The 21,107-nt window shown below is 25.6% G+C and overlaps 2 protein-coding genes across 3 annotated transcripts; one reads left to right on the top strand and one right to left on the bottom strand.

The window, feature by feature from the left end:
- Nucleotides 1-1,837: 1,837 nt before the first annotated feature.
- On the bottom strand, nt 1,838-20,991 carry LOC132946096 (uncharacterized). 2 transcript variants are annotated; one of them, XM_061015930.1, is made up of 12 exons: nt 20,857-20,991; nt 20,711-20,777; nt 20,533-20,630; nt 7,752-8,110; nt 7,454-7,669; nt 7,120-7,399; nt 6,861-7,048; nt 6,642-6,778; nt 5,985-6,349; nt 5,760-5,915; nt 4,595-4,643; nt 1,838-3,055 (listed from the first exon to the last, which is right to left on the bottom strand). In XM_061015930.1, exons 3-11 carry the CDS (start codon nt 20,597-20,599, stop codon nt 4,603-4,605), a joined length of 1,809 nt encoding a protein of 602 aa, XP_060871913.1. In that variant the 5' UTR covers nt 20,600-20,630; nt 20,711-20,777; nt 20,857-20,991; the 3' UTR covers nt 1,838-3,055; nt 4,595-4,602. The 2 variants fall into 2 exon arrangements, with proteins under 2 accessions (XP_060871913.1, XP_060871912.1); XM_061015929.1 differs by lacking the exon at nt 4,595-4,643 and having other exon boundaries at nt 1,851-3,055.
- Nucleotides 11,188-13,180, top strand: LOC132946098 (mRNA turnover protein 4 homolog). The gene is made up of 5 exons (XM_061015931.1): nt 11,188-11,356; nt 12,215-12,377; nt 12,451-12,600; nt 12,690-12,921; nt 12,986-13,180. Exons 1-5 carry the CDS (start codon nt 11,329-11,331, stop codon nt 13,076-13,078), a joined length of 666 nt encoding a protein of 221 aa, XP_060871914.1. The 5' UTR covers nt 11,188-11,328; the 3' UTR covers nt 13,079-13,180.
- Nucleotides 20,992-21,107: the final 116 nt, after the last annotated feature.

Raw genomic sequence — 21,107 nt, 5'->3', positions numbered from 1 at the left:
ACACGACGGACGTAATACGCCGGTCACGTTTGGTAAATATTTCAAGAATCTACGGTTATTCATTTTGAAATTACAACCAAAACGAGAAAACGTTATTTTACAAGTGAATATCCAATTTCATCGAAATAGGCATACCGTCATTGGAGGTGACTTGGAACTACGACGTGAGTCGTGAAATGAAACGATTTGGTTTGTGTGTAAACATAATATTATCAAGATATCTATGAGGGTATTTAATATAATTTAATTCTACCATTAGCTCCATTAAAAATATTATGTTTATCTTTTTTGTAATAATAAAATATCTTAGATCATATACAATGTATAAGTAAAATATGTTATCTTCAACCATGTGATTGGTGTTATCATTACTTCCAAAAGAAAATAGCCAATCATTTGTCATGATAACAACGTTTCATATATTTTGTATCATTGCTTTCCAAAGTGCTTCAGATCTTTGTGATAGAACTCGAGTTTATGGGTTTGTAATTTGTATATTTTTTTTATACATTGAAGTGTACTTCAAAAGAAGAATATTGCAATAACAAGTACACACAATTTTTTCCCGAAGCTTTAGTTTAGCTTCCAATTGATTTTTTTTTCTAAATGTGTGTTTGCATGCTTAATCTGATGGTAGGTACTTTCAAAGAAAGGTCGCTCTTACTTCATTTGGAAGTTATGGTCAAAAAACTTCAAATGTTCCATTATTTTTTTCTTTTGAAACTAGGTATGTAGTTTAGTATACTAAAGACGATAGTGAAGACATAACTTTGGGCTCGAACTTAGTTCTAAGTTACAGGCTTATGAAGTCAAGTGCAGTTGAGCGAGTGACCACGCTGGCAGTTAGTGTACTTAGAAAACAATATTGATGAAATCCAAGGTGGTTTTACACAACAAGTCGGGGGATATTTTCGATTTTAATGTCTGATCGAGTGACCACAATGGCAGTATAGGCATTTAAGGGTTATTATATAAGGTTAAGACCTCAATTAGCTAAAACTTCAAAACTAAGTCCGAGCCCCAAATTCTGATTTGACCAACATTTTTTTCATTAAAAAATTGGCTAAGTCCAAAAAAAAGGGGTGTCCGGTAATGTATAAAAGTTCCATACATTACATTGAAGAGGTACACTAACACTAGACACCTATTGTAACAGAGCATTAACTACTTGCCATATTTTTGTTTGAATCGAGAAAGTACTTATTGGATAAACAAAACGAACAATATTATCAAACTAGGATTAATATAATAATCATAGTTATTGGTCAAATTCTCCCTAACTTTAATAAAGAATATTTTCAATTCTTAAGTGTCTAATTAACAACGGCATAGGTAACTTAAAAGTTATAATTAATGAGTAGGTATACCATTAGAAGATAGAACTACATAATAGTAATTAGTAACATCTATTATCACTATAGGCAGCTTAATTTAAACATTCTGTTAGTGTAGTAACAACTGTAAATTGCATAAGTGAACTAAGAAATTATAAATTAGTAAAAATAACATACATTTTAATTAGGTTTGCTTAACAAAATATCTGTAACAGGGAATTTAACCATTTATTATATGTGAGTCTATGTAGACTGTTCCACATCCTGTAATACTGATACACTTTGAATTTCAATTCAATCAAAAGTTATTAATGTACTATGATTTTATTTCATTTTATTAAGTTTGGAGAAAATAAGTGGATATTTTGTAATGAAAGTAGTGGCTTATACAAATATTATATCGTAAATATTACAGAATTTATCATGCAATATGCATTCTTGCTTGTAGTTTGATTGCAATTATTTTTGAATAAATAAATTATACTTTTTCGAGTACTTTTTATATTATTATACATTATTTATAAAAACTGGTTTGATTTTGTTAAAAATAATGCATTGGATATTATTATTTGTTTTAATATAGATTAAGTGAATTGTTCTATACATAGTAGGTACATTTAAACACAACATTTAGATGTAATTTTTTTTTTAATAAAAAACAAATCAATTATATAACTAATACTAAAGAATAAAACATACCATAAATAAAATAGGTTTTCATACTGATGATTATAATCAATAATTGTGAAGAATCTTTGAATTACTCCATATCACCAAAATTATATCGTTAAGAACTTAAATAATATAGTAAATTACTTACCTATAATAATCAGAGGTAATAATTGATTAAAAATAAATACAAAATAATGATGTGTGTCTTTTTTAAATATCCCTGTAAATATGTTGTGCTTCAAGCGAAATACAGAATTTATCCATAGCACCATATTAAACCAAAACTAATAGTTACGTAAATATAATATTGAATACAAAAATACTGTAAGAACAAAAACCAAAGCTACACTGATACTTTTGGGTGAATATTGAATAATTTAAAAATAGAAAAAAGTTTTGTTATATAATCGACAAATTATAAAAAAATAATAAAATAAAGATCGATTCCTAGTAAATCTTAAAATATTGCATGTACAACTTTAGTGTAACTGACAAATTATATAATTATCCTGGTGTAATATGATTGATATCAAGATAATATAATAAAATGAATTAAAATAATGATACTAAGAAAGCAAAATTAAGTTTAACTAGGAATACGTAATTTCATGGTTAAACTAATAAAAATTAATTAATTATTTTAAATAATAAGAACTGAGAAGCAAGTTTTGATTATAAATAAGCAATACTAATATTTGTAAGTTAAATATTTCCTAATTCGGTAGAATTTTGGTTATATTAAAAAGTATTTTAAATAATTCCCAAAAAATATTATGCTCAATTCATACCATTTGTCATTTTGTTTTATATACTAGAAGTTTCAATAATTTTAATATTCACCCATTCCATTAATAATTACTTAAAATCAAAATAAAGTATTATACTAGGTATAAGTGGCTGTAAATTAAGTATTTCTTTTTTTGTTTTTTGAAGTAAAAACGAGATGGAACAATAAAGTAGGAACGTTGAAAAAAAATAAATTTAATTATCAATCAGCATATGAATAGCTTCATTTGGACTGGCGTATTCAGTTGAGCCGCTAATAAAACCTGAAAAATATAACAAAATTCATAACTGTTAAATTAAAATAGCTGATAAGAGTAATAATTTGGTTTATTTTTTTTGTTTGGACTTGTAAAATCTATAATTTTATAATTTAATTGAAATTAATTTATTGTAAGAATGATAATTGAAAAATTAACAAACTAAGTAAATGTGATCAAAACATCTATACTTTATAATATGATGATTCCCTATAAAATATATTAATTAAATTGGTGAAGTAATGTAAATTAAATTACACCTTCACAGGTTTCACCACTTTTAAATTTAAATAATAATAGGATATGTATAATTAGTGTTGATTAAAAGATAAGTTTGAAAAAATAAAAAAAAAAAATTTTATAAATTGTATAAAAATCTTACTCGATTATAGAGGCTGTTGATATTATAAAATTTTAATATTTGCTGTGATGGTATAAATATACAAACATTAAATTCATCTTCTTGGTATAAAATAAAACATTCTTTATCTTTTGATATATAAAATAAATAAATGAAAAATAAGGCATAAATAATGAAAATGAAAATATTTAAAGTATTGATCATTTTACTACATATTATAGGAAGCGAGTTTTATGTATAAAATTAAAAAATATAAGATGCGCTATTTATGGTAAAATTTTTTTAATTCAAAATATTATTCCTAATTTAAATAGTTTTTTTATGGGAAATAGAACAAAACATGATAACTAAACTATATCTATTTTAAGTTTAAAAATAATTTTTTCTAGTTCATCAATACTACTGTAGAAGTTTATCAAAACTGCAATTAACTATGCACAAAAAAATCTCAAACACAGAAACAAATTCAAATAATTAAGTGCGTACTATGAATATTTGATAAAACTTTAATATTAACAGTGTTGGGTAGTGACGTAACGAAAATAACGTGTTGCAATAATTGTAATATTATGTTATGTGATTTTCTTGGACATATTTCCAAATAATAAAAATGTAATAGAAATGTTATTTTTGATAAATAGTTCCTAAAATTTTAGTCATGAAAAATAATAATATTCAAAATATATAGGTACAATGGATGAATATTATATTAAATTTTTACTTGTCACAGTTCGGTTTTTAATATTTTGGACAACATATTTACAGACAGTATAGGTACTTTACATAATTAACTTTTAAAACTAATTTTCATTTTGACAATATCTTATTAAATTATATGTAAACACTATTTGTACTTATAATTATGAATAATTATCCAAATGATAAGAAATTTGAGAAATTACCTGTGTACCGTTTTTTTTTTGTAATGAAAAAAAACAAATTTACTTTTCCTATTCAAAAGTAAAGTGATTTCATTAAAATATTATTTGAATGGCAAGTAAAGGAAGATAATTACTTTTTAAAAGGAACCCAACACTCAATATTTGACATCCATAGCATTCAATATTATAATAAAATCAATAAAAATAATATATTTAAAACAATGTATTATACATAGCTTTAAATAATATAAAAACACAACTCAAAACATAAATGCAACTTAACTAAATAAACCCTTGAGCTACCTGTTTCTTTAAAATGGGATGTTGTTTTGTACTTCTTCTAAATTGTAACCTAATAATATGATAGATGTAAATATTTGGACACATTTTTTTTAACTAATCACAAATAAAATTACGTTTAAAGGTCTAAACAATATTTAAAACATTTGAAATAATTTTAAAATGTACTATTAAATGATAAATATCAATATAACGTGTTAATTAAAGGTCATACTAAATATTTTTAAGAAAATTAATATGAATTTGTTTTTTAGTAGACAAAAATATTATAAATAATAGTGATACAAATTTTTGGAAAATTTCAAATTTTGAACCTTAAAATGTGCACATGAAAGCTTACTTGTTTTCAAATAACCTTTAGATTATAAATTTAGCTTTTTAATTATATACATTTTCATTAAAAATAAAAAAATTAGTATAAATACTAATGATACAAAAATATTCACGAATAGGTAATTCATTAGTTTAAATAAATATAATATTGTTGGCAATAATGTAACTTTTAGTACAATATATTAAATTGCAGTTAGAAATCTTATGTATTTACTTTAAATAACATACAAATTTATTGTGAAATTGTGTTTTATGTTTATAGTACAAGAGAATAATTTTCAAAAAATAACAAATACACTAATTAGTAATTACTAATTACAATGTCTGGAAAAATCACATTATATGATTTTAAACTTTAGCTGGCTTTCATTCAGCTGATTTTAAAGTAAGTATCATAGGAACTTGACATTTTAAATAGATTACAATATTAATCTTTACTCAAGTATGTAATCTAAAATTGGTATTTCTAGTATAAAAATTTGTTTAAAAAAAACATAAAGTTCTACAAATTTGAATATTTTCCAAGATTACAATTTTCCTATTATAAAAAAAAAAATTATGAATCAAATTAAAGGTAATTTCATAGCAATATGTAGTTTTACTTTTAACTTGCAATAAATTGTTCATACCTGCCTATTAGTAGTACTTATCCGTTATATCGACTACCAGGCCGATTACCAATTCGGTTATCTGGACTGTACTAACAATACTAACAAAAGATTGGTCACCACTGGTCTAGATAATAGATAAGTGTCTGGTTGAAGTCACAGCATCTCACAGTAGTCGAAAAGAAGGATAAGTACCCCATTAGTTTATTAAATTAAGATTTACTTACTTGGCAGGCCCAATTTTCTATTTGCTTTCAGAACTTTTTGACATAACAAATGAATTACACACATTAATGCAGCACCATATGCAAATAATCTGAACGTTTGAGCTCCACCATATTTGTCGTATAAACAGCCACCTATTAGACTACCCAAAGACACACCTATGATAGAAATTGAACATTATTAATTATTCTATATTTATACTTTTAACAAAAGATTAAAATAGTTACCTATGCCTTCAAAAACTCCACCAACAAGTCCTATCATAGTACTTTCGCTACCGGGTAGAGCAAGTATACTAGCATAAGACATGAGTACAGCATATGCCAATCCAAAAGTAATTCCATTAGTTAACTCAATAACGAGTACCCAAATTGGATTTATAAGAACAGAATAAGCAAAAAATCTAAATGCAAAAACTCCCAAAACAAGAGACATACAGTTCAAGTGTCCCAAACGTTTCATAATCCAGCCTGACCAGAAAAAGAATGGAACTTCACCTCCAAAACATTGAACTCCTGATACTAAACCTTGCAGTGTTTTAATCCAACGTTGAGTATTACACTCATTCATAGAAGCTACATCTTCAATGTACCTAAAATAAGTGAAAGTACAACATTAAACTATAAAATATTATGTACATTTACACTAATTTATAATTAAATGATAATCATAGATATTTTATTCCCAAATTCCCAAACATTGAATGTGATATTTTTTATTTCACGAATTAGGTAGGCTAAAATGTGGTATGTTATGAATTAAATAATAATAAAATATAAATGCTATACAATTAAATTAACTATTACAGTATTATCTAATTGCCTATGTATCTAATATTTATGTATATGTTATTGTACATTAATGCTATACAATTAATTACTTACCAAAAAAGATATTGCCAAATCATTCCAGTGCAAATTCCAACTACTATTGCCCAAATAAGAAATCCTAGTACCTTGACTTCCACTAACAGTTTTCCAAAATCTTTACATATATTAGTTGATATTTTTGTTTCTGTCACCTTTAATATGAAGTTTTTAATAAATATAATATGTTAAATATCAATTATTATGGTTTTAAAATTTGATTGAAAAAATAATTACTTTAAGTTTTGATGCAACAACAAAGTTGCCAAGTAGTACCAGTAAACATAAATAGTATATTGGTAAATAGTTTTTATTTACTTCACTGGAACTAAAAATATCTAAGAGCCATCCAGCAAATATTGAAAAAATTCCCCATCCAATAGCACCCCAGCATCTTTGTTTTCCATATAGATTAGGCTTGTTACCTATTATTAATTAAATACATAACAATTTAAAGTTGTAGATATTATATAAAATGTATTAATTCAAACCTTACCTAGTTGATCGAAGCAAATAGAATCACCAAGACTATAAATAATCGCTTGACAAACCCAAAACAGACTAACTAACAAAAAAAATATCCAGAAATGACTTAATTCCAAGACACTGCCTTTATACTTTTGGGGGGTTATTAAATCCATTATGACTTCAGAGTTACATTGTACTTGGCATTGTGATCTTAAGCTTCTATTACAAACTGGTGTGTGATTAACTACTTCAGAATAATTAAAATAGAAACTTGCATATGATATTCGGAAGTAAAAACAATTATCAACCTATAAATATATGTTTATCAGAACCAAGATTAGAACATACATTTGTATACTTACATTAACAGAATGGTTCATTTCTAACGTTGCAGATAAGTAAACATAATCATCATTATAATAATTTTTATTTGATCTTTGTCTAATTATTTGTGAAGTGTTTGGTTCATAATATTCAATAGCATTAACAATAGACGAATTTGATAATTGGCAATAGTCTTTAAATCCCCAATTTGAGCACATTTCACTACGAAAATGAACACTGTTCTCACATTTTAACTATAATCAAATAGGAAATCAATGCAACATTCAATAAACAAGCAAATAATAAAAAAAATTAAATTTGAACATTAATATTTACATCGCAACCAAATTTACCGCCATTAACATCATTAACTCGTTTAGAGGAACACTTCGACAAAGGTACATTATCCTCGGAACAAACATTTAAATATGTGGCAGAATTGCAATTTAGTTCTACTGAAGAGTCCAAAGGTATTGAAGGTACAAACATCAGTGAAAATGCTGTTAGGCCGGATAATAATATGAACGCTAAGAATATTAATTTCTTAACCCGGAAATGGTCCACAATTGCACCAATTATGGGTTTTATTATTAAACTTAAAATTGGTAAAATACTATAGATTGTACCAACTACAATCGTAGAATATCCCAATTGTTTCGCAATTGTTGGTAAAAAAGATGTCATTGGAGCAACACCTGTAAAAAAATTGAAAAAAACTATAGGTAGGTACTGAATTACAAATTAAAGACAATTAATTTGGCGAAATAGATTTAACAGGTTAAAGGAAACCAAATGCAGTTTAGTACAAATGCTCATTTCACACATTTTTTTTCAAAATGTGTGTTTAGAAGTATTGAATTTAAAAATGTATGAACAATTCTTAATGTTTTTTACATTGGAAGTTTTAATAAAATAAAATAGAAGTTTTTTTTTTTAAATGAGTATTCATATTTTTTTTTTTATATTAATTGTTATTTAAAAGTAAAAATAACTCGCAACAGGTGAAAATCTTGTAATTAACAAGATATTAAGTTGTATTAGTTTAATTTAATAAGTAAGTATGATGGTGCAAATTTCATTATTCCATCATATTCAACGTAAAAAAACATTATCATAATATTTATTTATTTTTTCAAACACGTTCAGACATTAGATTCATTGCCTTAAAATAAACATTTGGAAAAATTATAATAATTAAAAAAATGAGCTAGGTACTAAACTGTATTTATGCCATATAAATTATATGTATTGTACCTACATAGTGTATATCTAATGTATATAAATACAATATTAAATTATAGTATTATACATCACAGTCCAGTGTTTGGAAAGAACGTTGTTCACGTTCATATTTAGTGAACAATACGTGAACATAAGTTGTTTTTTTTCAAATAGAATGTGAATGTGAACGACGTTTATATATTGAATGAATTTGAACGATTTTTAAGACGTTTTATTTAATAAATATTAATTGACAATACTATTATGATATTATATAATATATTACGAATTACAAAAATAAAATACATTCAATTCTAGTGGGTACGCCCGAACATAAAACAACAATAATATTATGATTTCCACGATTTTGTATTTGTATTCATATACAAAATATGAATGCGTTCATTTAATAATTAAATAATTCATATTTTCAATGAATGTGAACGTGTTAATTTGAAAAAATACGAATTTGAATGTGAACGTGAACGAATTCATTTTTTTAGTAAACGTTCCAAACACTGCATCACACTGATAAATATACTAATATTATTAGTAAATTATAGTATAAACTATATAGTAATTAATAATTATCAATTAGTAATTACAATATTAATCCATGATAGTTACATATTATTTAAAATAAATATTTTCTTAGATATTATAGATATATAATTATATATTCATATTACTATAATCTATGTCCTATACTATATAAATTCTATATATAATTAATATAATTAATATAATATATTATAATAGTTTTTTAGATTCTGAGTGGAACGATGAATGTAACAATTATACAGTGTGTTTTTTTAAATTTTTTTTTGTCAGACATCACCTTTTAGGACAATAAAAGTGCTTGGATTTTCTTCAACAGTACATTTTCTGATAGAAAAGTGAATCTAGTTGGTACTTTGGGGGGTCAAAAGTATTTTTCTAGTAGTTTTCAAAAGCGCCGTGAAAAACAAAAGAAAAATTATGAAAAAACACGAATTTGTACACAAAATCTGTTTTTGAAAAAATCGGTTTTGGTTTTTGATGTAACTCTAAAACAAATGAACATATATACATAACATTTTCACTGGTTGTTTATATTTGCAGTTTATATACACGATAAAATTTTAAAAATATTTTGATTTGTTGTAATGGTTATAAAATATAAACTATATAAAAAAAAAAATTAAAATTTGTTATAGGCGCTGCGCACCTCCGTGTGACAGTCAAGTAGCGTTGCGCGCAAGCACATAAACGTAAAATCGCAAACTTTGGAAGGCCATTAAATTTAAAACAATAGTTTCCGTTAAAAAAAATCAAGAAGTTTGAAAAAAAAGTTGAAAATTGTGAGGGGGTTGGCAAATTGCATTTTAGCCCGATATACATATATTGTATTGTGGAAAATAAACATTCACACTTTTTATTGTATACTTCAGTAGATTTCATATTTGAGTACAGGCAGCTAGTACAGCAGAGCGACAACCGCATACCCACCTTTTATAAATTAATTTTATGATTCACAATATAATACAAACCACAGATAAAGTATTATCTATGATACAAGCGTATAATATACACAAGCCGACCTGCGTTTTTTGCCGCCTAGGAAAACGCGGTGTATTATGCCCGTTGTGTATAGCTGCTCCGATTTAAACCAATGCGTTTTTAATTCGACGGAAAACGCGGGGGAATTCTGTCGAATTAAAAACGCATTGGTTTAAACTTTAAATCGGAGCTGCTATACACGACGGGCGTAATACTGTTATGAATTGGTATTATTAAACATAGGAAATATGCAAGGATGTAGTAATTAGTAAACAAATAAGAAATGTAGTATTTAGAAAACAAATAGAATTATGAAATTAAATTATGATTGTAAATTAGTGTAGACAGGTACAATCCGAAACTGCGTGTAAGCACTTTTTATATAGGAGGGATTGTCCTAGATAAGTTTAGATATAAGGAACCAAAAGATGGAAAGACAATTAGTGGAGATTGGACAGAGATTGTCTGTATATGTTCAACTCAATAAACTTCATAACTAAAAAGACGTGTTTTTGTTCATTTATTTAATAAATCTATATTCAAACTCTACAAGTACGAGGCTACGGACGACAACCGACTTGTAACATTGGTGGCAGCGGATCAAAAGAACCATTAATTCGAACGAGACACATCAGCCGCGGCGGAAGACGCAAGCCACGCCGGCGTGTATAGCCCGGCCCTAATAGTAGTGAAAACACGATCCTCCGAGGCCCCTGCACGGATTAATATACTATTAATATATATTTATCCGTAGGCCCGAGCTGCCGCGATTGCCTCGAATTTTTTTTTATATTTTCTTATCAAAATAATATTATCAATTATTGAACAAATACAATTCTATAGCTGCTGATATCGCACGCGCAAACAATTTATAGAGAACGATATCAGAACGTTATCACAGAATAATTATCATACCACGACATAAGATAGTATTATCTACGGCCGTCGGGTCGTGAGCAATGAGCATACCACATGGACGAGCCAGGATAATAAAATATAACAATTTATTATTTAAGGTTATCATAACAACTATTTGATTCGTATTTCTCAACCTAAACAATACGTCTTACTTGTAAAATATTTTAATATTGTTATTATACAATATACTCTAAAGTATTAGTTGTGTCTTGTGTACTGAAAAAACTGCGAAACAATGCCTAAGTCAAAGAGAGATAAAAAAAGTAAGTTATTCTGTTGTAATAAGCGAAAATGTTATTAAGAGGAAGCGGGCATTTGTTGTCGTAAGTTTTACAAGTGCCTAACATAGCAATTTTTACGCTCAGCAGATTACGTTTAGCTCCGTTAGTTTAAAAATTATAGTGAATTGACCTCTTATAAAATTTAAAGGTAATATTGTTATCTAGGGCGTCTTATAGATTTTCCATTATGGTTCAATTTTAAAGCGAGTTACGAGTGTCTTAAAATTGTAAATTGTACATATTAAAATACTCATAACTCGCTTTGAAATTGAAATACATTGAAAAGCCCTTAAGACGCCCTAGATAATAATCTTACCTTTACATTTTATAAGAGGTCAATTCACTATAATTTTTAAACTAACGGAGCTAAACGTGATCTGCTGATCGTAGAATTTGCTATGTTACGCACTTATAAGACGGAGACAACACATTTTTGTGTAACGTCCTCTTAAAGGTTCATAAAAAAATTGAACTATTCCAAATCATAATTCACACGCATATTATAATTTGTATTTAATAAAATAATTACAATACTAAATTATAATAGGTGTTAATGTTATTTCAAAGTATGCTTTACCTTATATTCAAAATGAAATAGAATTCATAAATTGTATTAAGTGAATTTTAAAACAAATAAACAATTATTTTTTTATGAACATACTTTATGAAAATTCTAGATTATCTTAGTTCAATACCTATGTATTGAATTAATAATTAATTATTATTCACTATATTTTAATCAAAATTATGTTATGGATTTTGTTTTTTATATTCGATTGAATAGTATAATAGGTAAATAGGTATTTATTTTAATGTCAAATGTTTTGTGTTTTACCTTAGTTTCATTAACCAAGACAAGCAAATTGGGTTCTAAATTGAAACAATCTGTAATGGAAAATCTCCGTGAGGCTGTTAACAAATATGAACACATATTTGTATTTCATACTGATAACATGCGAAATGGTAAATTAAAAGATGTGCGAAATGAATGGAAAGATAGCAGGTAATCCCTATACCTACCTAAATTATAATTAGGTATTTTTTTTAATCTGTAATTTTTTTATACAATGTCTTAGGTTCTTTTTTGGTAAAAATAAAGTGATGTCATACGCTCTGGGAAAATCAGCTCAAGATGAAATTCAAACTAATTTACATAAATTAGCTCTTCAAATTGAAGGACAGTGTGGATTATTATTTACAAACCGACCAGTTGATGATGTTATAGAGTAAGTATACCTATTTTATTTTATTATTTTTAATTAAATCTACCTATTACTTATTAGTATTTCATATTTAATATGCATCTAATGTTTAGGTGGTTTGATAACTACTCAGAGCCAGAATTTCCCAGGGCGGGTATCAGAGCTGCATACACAGTAACATTAGATGAAGGCCCTCTACCAGACACATTTATCCATTCAATGGAACCTTCATTAAGACAGCTTGGTTTACCGACAAGTTTACAGCGCGGTGTTATACAAGTTCTAAAAAGTCATACAATATGTAAAGAAGGAAGCGTTATCACACCCGAACAGTCTAGACTACTTGTAAATAACACCTCAGAATTTATAAAAATCATACTAGTTATTAATATATATATATTTTTTTTAGAAACTTTTTGGACATAAAATGGCAGAATTCAAAATAGTTTTAAGGTATGTTTGGTCCAAAGATGGACAATTTCGACCTTTGCTTGATGAGTAACAAATTGCAGACAGTAAAATCGTAAACTAATTTCATTGATAAGATTATAAAAAAATTTACTTGGATAATTATCAAATATACTCAGTTTTTTTAAGCATTCAATTATAATTTTTGTTTTAATTCTCCTAAGTTTGAATCTAATAGAAAACAAAATATCTATGTTATACAATTGTGCTACTTCTATACAATTGTGTTAACTGTATAATATTTATTTATAAAAGAAGGTCATGATAAATATTTGACACTTGTTGTTTATAAATTAAATCTCATTAATTAAACATTGAAATATTAATTGTAAAATAGAAATATATGTAATATACTGAATGCAACATAAAAATTGTAGGACTGTCAATACTCAATATATGTAATATGATTAGTATGTACTCAGAATCTAAAATGATACATCCAAACTGTTATATTTTGGTTATTCTGCAAGCCAATGTTCAAATTTCAAGAAATAATAGAATACTACTCTTGTAAGGTAATAATTTTATTTTATGTGTATAAGAGGACGTGATACTTTCATGTGTTGTATCTGTCTTACAAGTGCGTAACATAGAAAATTGTACGATCAGCAGAACACGCCTAGCTCTGTTTAAAAATTTGAGTGAATTTTGACCTCTTATAAAATTTAAAGGTAAGATTATTATCTAGGCCAACGTTTTTTAAGCTGTAAACACTTCAACCTTCCGCAAAACTTCAATGCTTTTATCAAAATTTTAAATCGATCTCTATGGTTAAATATTAGTGCATTTCAAACGATGAATATTATCAATTGTCACAAAAGGCCGTGTTGGCACTTTAACCATGTACATGTGCGAAACGGGGTTCACCAACTATGTATCAACAAAAATAAAATATTGCAACAGACTTGATGCAAAACCTAATGTGAGAATACAATTTTCATAAATAAAGTCCAATATTAAAAATATTTGTAATAATAAAAAGTAAATTCACTCATCTTATTAAAATTAAAATTTAGAAGTCCTGTTATTGTCTGTTATTTAAAATATTTTAGATTCTGAGTGGAACGATGAATGTATTGATTTTACAATTATGTGTTTTTTTTTTTTATTTTTGTGTCTGTCATCACTTTTTAGGACAGTAAAAGTGCTTGGATTTTCTTCAACAGTAAATTTTCTGATAGGAAAGTGAATCTAGTTGGTACTTTGGGGGGGGTCAAAAGTATTTTCCCAGTAGTTTTCAAAAGCAACGTGAAAAACAAAAGAAAAATTAAGGAAAAACGGGAATTTCTACGCAAAATCTGTTTTCAAGAAAATCGATTTTGGTTTTTGGTGTAACTCTAAAACAAATGACCGTAGGTACATGACATTTTCACTGAACATTTATATTAGCATTTTCTATACACCATAACATTTTGGATTTTTCCATTTTTTTTAGTTTTTTTTTCTATAAATATCAATAAAATTTTATCTGTTGAGTAAAAAAGCTTGAAAATTTAATAGAAGGCTCATAGGCTATTGCTTCAAAGGCAGATGAAAAAAATTAAAAATCCTTAGTCACAGTTTTTATTTATAAGTATTTAAAGTTCAAATTTTGACAAAATACGGAAAAATCGCGAAAATTAGCAAATTATTTTAAGTTGAGAGTTCATAAAAATTTTTCTTTTTAAATCTAAGATTTGAAAATGTAATATAAGATTACTCATAAGTTTGTCTACCTTTATCAAAAAAAAAAAATGTCTACAAGAAAATAAAATAAAATTTTTATGAGCGTTTGAAATTCATATTTTTACAACATTTGATATTCACTCGATATCTCATGTAACAATTTTCTTATTTTGTTGTAATTAAAAAACGTATGACTGTAGATACTTGAAAATTTCACTGAATGTTTGTATTAGCATTTTCTATACATGATAAAATTTTGAAAATAATTTGACTCTTTTTGAGCTGTTTACGGACATTGTCAGTTTTCAATTTTTTTAGTTTTTGTGTATAAATATCAATAAAATTTTATTTGTTGGGTAAAAAAGCGTGAAAATTTAATATAAGGCTCCTGGTATATCGTTCTAACAGCAGTTGAAAAATATTAAAAATACATAGGGACAATATTTTTTATAAGCATTTAAAGTTCAAATGTTGACAAAAATTATCAAATTTAAAATTTAATAATTATTTTGTAGTTAAAAATGTATAAAATGTTAGAGAGCAGACATCCACTTACCCACCTTTTTTTGAATTAAATACAGAATAGCGAGTACACATTATTATTCATTATTCGTTTGGTCCGTTACTCCAACAATATACATTATCTAAACACCAATAGGAATTTTGAGAATATCTGATTTTTATCATGAAGGGGGCTAATAACAGTTTTTAGAGATTAAATTACCTTTTTTAATTGCAACATCGTTGTACAAACAATTGAATGTTAAAAATTGTAGACATTTCAAATAATAATAATAAAAAAAAGGCGGGTAAGTGGATGTCGCTCTGCTGTACAGTAGGTTACAAGTAGGTCATTGTAATGGATGGTGTTAAATTTGAATTCAACAATATAATATAATTGTATAAGTAAAACGATTTTGAGCGAAAACGGTCAGTCAGCCTATGATATTACCAAGTATATTTGATGATATTATTGTGAATAAAGTAATTTATATATTTACCTATTTATGTGGACCCTTGTTCAAAATTTTAAATCATTAGCTATAAAAGTGGAACATTTTATAAATTTTTAACTAGAAAATAATTATTAAATTATAAATTTGATAAATTTTGTCAAAATGTAAACTTTAAATGTTTATAAAAAAATATTGTGCCTATGTATTTTTAATATTTTTCAACTGCTATTGTAACATTATATTATATTATATTAGCCTTGCATTAAATTTTCACGCTTTTTTACCCAACAAATAAAATTTTATTGATATTTATAGAAAAATAAACTAAAAAAATTGAAAACTGTCAATGTCCGTAAACAGTTCAAAAAGAGTCAAAATATTTTCAAAATTGTATGGTGTATAGAAAATGAAAATATAAACATTCAGTAAAATGTTCATGTATCTACAGTTATTCGTTTTTGAATAACAACAAAATAGCAAAATCGTTACATGAGAAATCAAGAGAATATCAAATGTTGTAAAAATATGAATTTCAAACGCTCATAAAAATTTAATTTGACTTTCTTGTGGACATTTTTTTTTTAATAAAGTTAGACAAACTTATGGATAATCTTGTATTACATTTTCAAATCTTAGAATCTTAGTAAATTTTTTATGAATTATCATCTCAAAATAATTTGCTAATTTTTGTGATTTTTCCGTATTTTGTCAAGATTTGAACTTTAAATGCTTAGAAATAAAAACTGTGGCTAAAGATTTTTAATGTTTTTCAAATATCATAGTAACAATATAGAAGGAGCCTTTAAATGCTTAGAAATAAAAATTGTGCCTATGTATTTTAATATTCTTCAACTGCTATTGTAACATTATATTAGGAGCCTTGTATTAAAGTTTCAAGCTTTTTTACCCAACAAATAAAGTTTTATTGACATCCATAGCAAAAAATACTAATAAAATTTGAAACTGAAAATGTTCCTAAACAATTCAAAACAAATAAATATATTTTTAAAATTTTATGTGTATAGAAAATGCAAATATAAACAACCAGTGAAAATTTTATGTATATATGTTCATTTGTTTTAGAGTTACATCAAAAACCAAAATTCATTTTCTCAAAAACAGATTTTGCGTAAAAGTTCCCGGTTTTCCTTAATTTTTCTTTTGTTTTTCATGTTACTTTTGAAAACTACAGGGAAATGTTTACTTTTGACCCCCCAAGTACCAACTAGATTAACTTTCCTATCAGAAAAGATACTGTTGAAGAAAATCTAAGCATTTTTACTGTCTTAAAATATGATGACAGACACAAAAATAAAAAAAATTTAAAAAAAAACACATCATTGTAAATTCAATACATTCATTGTTTCACTCAGGTTAGTAAAAATTAAAAATTGTTTCTTCTTAGATAATTTTGTTCATAATTTAACACAATTTTTATATAATATGTGTTGGTTTTTTTCAATATATTAATTTTTCAAAGGGCTATGAGTGTAAAATATTAATATTTAAAAATGCTCATAGTTAATTCACTTAAAAATTAAAACATTCTAAAACGCCAACAAGAGAACATATATAATGTTCTTATATTTAAGTTTGATAATAGGTCAATTCACTGTATAAACATTATAGCTAATAGCGCAAAATTGGAAATGCTGGTATTAATATATCAAATTGCATTTTGATATATTATGCATTAGTAAGATGGAGACAACACATGTGTAAGTGCATCATAACATAGTTAAAAACTTAACAGACTTTTTTTCAATATTTGAGTGCATAGTTTCTAGTGTATTGGCTGTTCCGTGTTTCTGCGCTTTATAAGATTATATCAGTATTTTACACTAATTAAAATTTACAATAAACATTAAACACTATGATAATGACATAATTGTTTGAAGAAATCATTGATTATCATCAAAACTAACTTCCTTACACTAATATTATTATAATGACGTCATACCCTCAGGTGTTGTCACCGTCTAACAAACACACAACATACATTTTTAAATTAAAATATGTTGTTTCAAAACTAAAATATCAATAATAGCTTTAGATTATATTCTTATCTTTAAGTTTTAGAATAAGCCAATTCACTATAATATTAAACATAACAATAGAAAATGTGCTACATTCTGCATGTAAAGTGTAATTTATTTAACAATAATGTATTAATTTTCACTATTTCGAAAAATAATCATGTTTTAAAAAATATTCTTTTGGATAAAATGTTAGAATTATAAAAACTTAGTCATTATTTTAAAATTTTTTTAATGCCAATTTATTTTAAATTTCATATTCTAAAGCAGAATATTTTTCATAAAATGTTGATTTATCTATAAAAATTAAATTTTAAACAAGTATTTAATAAGTTATAGTTTGGATAAGCACAAAAGAATCCCTGAAAAATGTTACTACCCCCATCTAAACGTAAACTACTTGTAAAAATTAAGTTGTTTGAAAGTAAGTTTTAATATGTTTCAACAATTGCAGAAAAATATTTTTCTTTGAAATATTATTTAAAAATGATTGTTTTTTAAAAAAAATTTTGTTTTGTTATCTTTTTAAATTATAAAAACGAATTATCTTTGAGATAATGAAAATAATAATTACCTTGTACATTCATAAATATTTTAGACTTTATCAATATCAGAAAAATAGCTAACCATACAAGAACCTTGTAAAAAATGTTATCATTATGAAATATTTTATGATTTACTTCTTTAAATGTTATCGACAATTTTATTTTTTATGTAAGGCATAATGAACTTTAAATCATGCACAAATATACATCAATCTTAGTCTCTCGCATCAGTAATAAGGTTCTAGTACTTCCTGGGTCATTGCCCATTGATTAATCAGAAAAAAAACCGACACTTCTATAAATTGATACAAAAATGACTCAACACTTAACAGTCATTCAATTTGTAAGGTATTATGGTATTACTATTGTGATAAAGGTCTACAAACAATGCATATTGGCTGTACAAATACAAATAGTAAATACATTTATCATTAATTTGTTTGAGAAAAATGTATTTTATTTCATATTAGTATATTACACAATCGCAATTTGAAAAAAATACTAGAGTTAAATATGTACCTAATCAGTATAAAAATGATTATTAATGATTTAGGTAGTTAAGAATTGAGATAATACTTATATAAAATTAAGGTACATAGTATGACATGCTTATATGTAAAGAACGGATTTTCCATATAATGCATATTTATATTTTTATAAGCAATTACATGCAGTAAACAGGTTTTCATCAATCATCATACTTAATTAAAAATATTACAAATTTTTATTTTGCATATTTTAGGTACAAGTGCATATTTTACATAAAAACGCATGTTTTTGCATAATATGTATAGTGTATACACTATGTATACATTTAATTTTATAATTGTATGTACAATTATTATACATAAAAAATTTCAAATTGACCACCATGTTAAGTTATTTTCACTCTGAAAAAAATTAGAAAACTCCCACTTCTAAACAACATTTGTCAATCAACAGTCAACATTAGTTGAAAATCAATTTTTCCAAGACCTTTGTTCAGCTTTGATAGCTTCTAACATTCTACTGCATAAATTATAAAATACCAATTTCAAATCTTTTTTGGAAAAATATTCTCATCTACATATACCTGATAAAAGTACCCTAAGGAAGAATTATGTAATTGTTACACAGATGTTTTTAAAAAATATGAGAAAATACAGGAAGTTTATTCATATATTTTTGTATCGATGAAACTACTGACCCACGAGGCAAATATATTTCAAACTTTATTGTTGGAAAATTAAATGTTGATTCACCATCAAAATCGTATCTTTTAGCATCTAAAGTTTTTGAAAAAACAAATAATAATACCATAACAAAATTTGTAAATGATTGTCTTAGAGTATTATGGCCAGAGGGCAGAGGGAGGTAATGACGAAAAAGTTTTATTAATGTTATCCAATGCAGCCCCATATATGGTTAAGGCTGCTAACAATTTAAAATCATTTTATTCCAATCTTATTCATGTGACTTGTGCTGCTCATGGTATTCATCAGATCACAGAAAAGATTATGGATATTTTTCATGAAATAAACGATTTAATTAACAACAGAAAAAAGATATTTTTAAAAGCTCCTAATAGAATTAAATGATATCATGAAATGTTACCTAATAAACTTTGCATAATAAATGATAAATTACATAATTTACCTAGATCTTTTAGTAAATATACCCTGGCTCATGGCTTCACTACAGGATATGCCTACAGATGATTGATTCAGGTCGGGCGATCTAGGAGTATTTTTTGACCGCCACCTGACGAAAATGGGTCGTCGCCAAATATATTTCTTATGTTGAACAGAGTATAGACAATAATTATTTTTGTACTTATAAACTTGAAGATATAGTAATTTTTGAGTAAATTGAATAATGCAAAATAATAATTGTTTGCTTTTATTTTATTGCATTTTTAATAGTTTAGCTCAGAATCTTTTCTTTTTTTGTTGTGTATTTAAAATTTTGAAATATATATTAAATACAATTATCAAAAAAGTAGTTATCTAAATTAGATAAACTCCACTATTAAATAAATTTCATTTTTTTTTTTGTAATAAATTATATAGGAAGTAACTAGTATTTATTATTGAATAATCATATTAGGTTCCCCTTCTAATCAACTAATTATAATGTATATTACTGAATCATTATGTAGTTGTACTACGAAATGTAAGTCATACAAATTAGGTAATTAGGTCAGGTTATGAAATTGACTATGTTCAACTATTAACAATACAATAATAATGAATGGATTGTTTTAAGAAATATCCTTAAGATTATTTGTTATGAAATGCTAACACTTACCTCCCATAAACAGAAAGTAGTGCACTTTCATTGGTAACATTTTTACATCTACTTGGATTAATGGCATCTTGTAATAATTATTTTCTCAAAATTGATAACTAAAAATACAACATGAATATCCATAAGTTTTATCTGTTTGATACCTAATTAACTGTTTACAGAATTAAACATACTATACCTTTATACTTAGTTCTTTTAGTCCAATATTATATTATTAGTAGTAAGATTATCATCCAATAGATATACTAAACAACAAAAAAAAATAAAACATAGAATGTAAATTATTAAGTGGTTAATTATTTAGTAAGACAAATTATCTCTCACTCATATAATATGGCTTCATTATCCTTTCAATTTTCTAATAACTAATTATGTAGGTTTAATTAATAAAATAGTTTGAAATTGACATAAAAAATCATAAACTAAATATTTAACAATAACAGTTTAACTCGAATCAGGTTTAATATTATGTTTAATGAACGATTTAAAACATTAGTGAAAAGTAATTAAAAACAATTAGTAGTAATCTAAGAAAACAATCAACGCTAATAATTTAAGTTGAAATATTCGTCAAC

This window comes from Metopolophium dirhodum, chromosome 6 (assembly GCF_019925205.1).
Source record: "Metopolophium dirhodum isolate CAU chromosome 6, ASM1992520v1, whole genome shotgun sequence".
In the NCBI taxonomy this organism is placed as follows: Eukaryota; Metazoa; Arthropoda; class Insecta; order Hemiptera; family Aphididae; genus Metopolophium; species Metopolophium dirhodum.
This window is presented reverse-complemented; position numbering and strand designations above follow the sequence as displayed.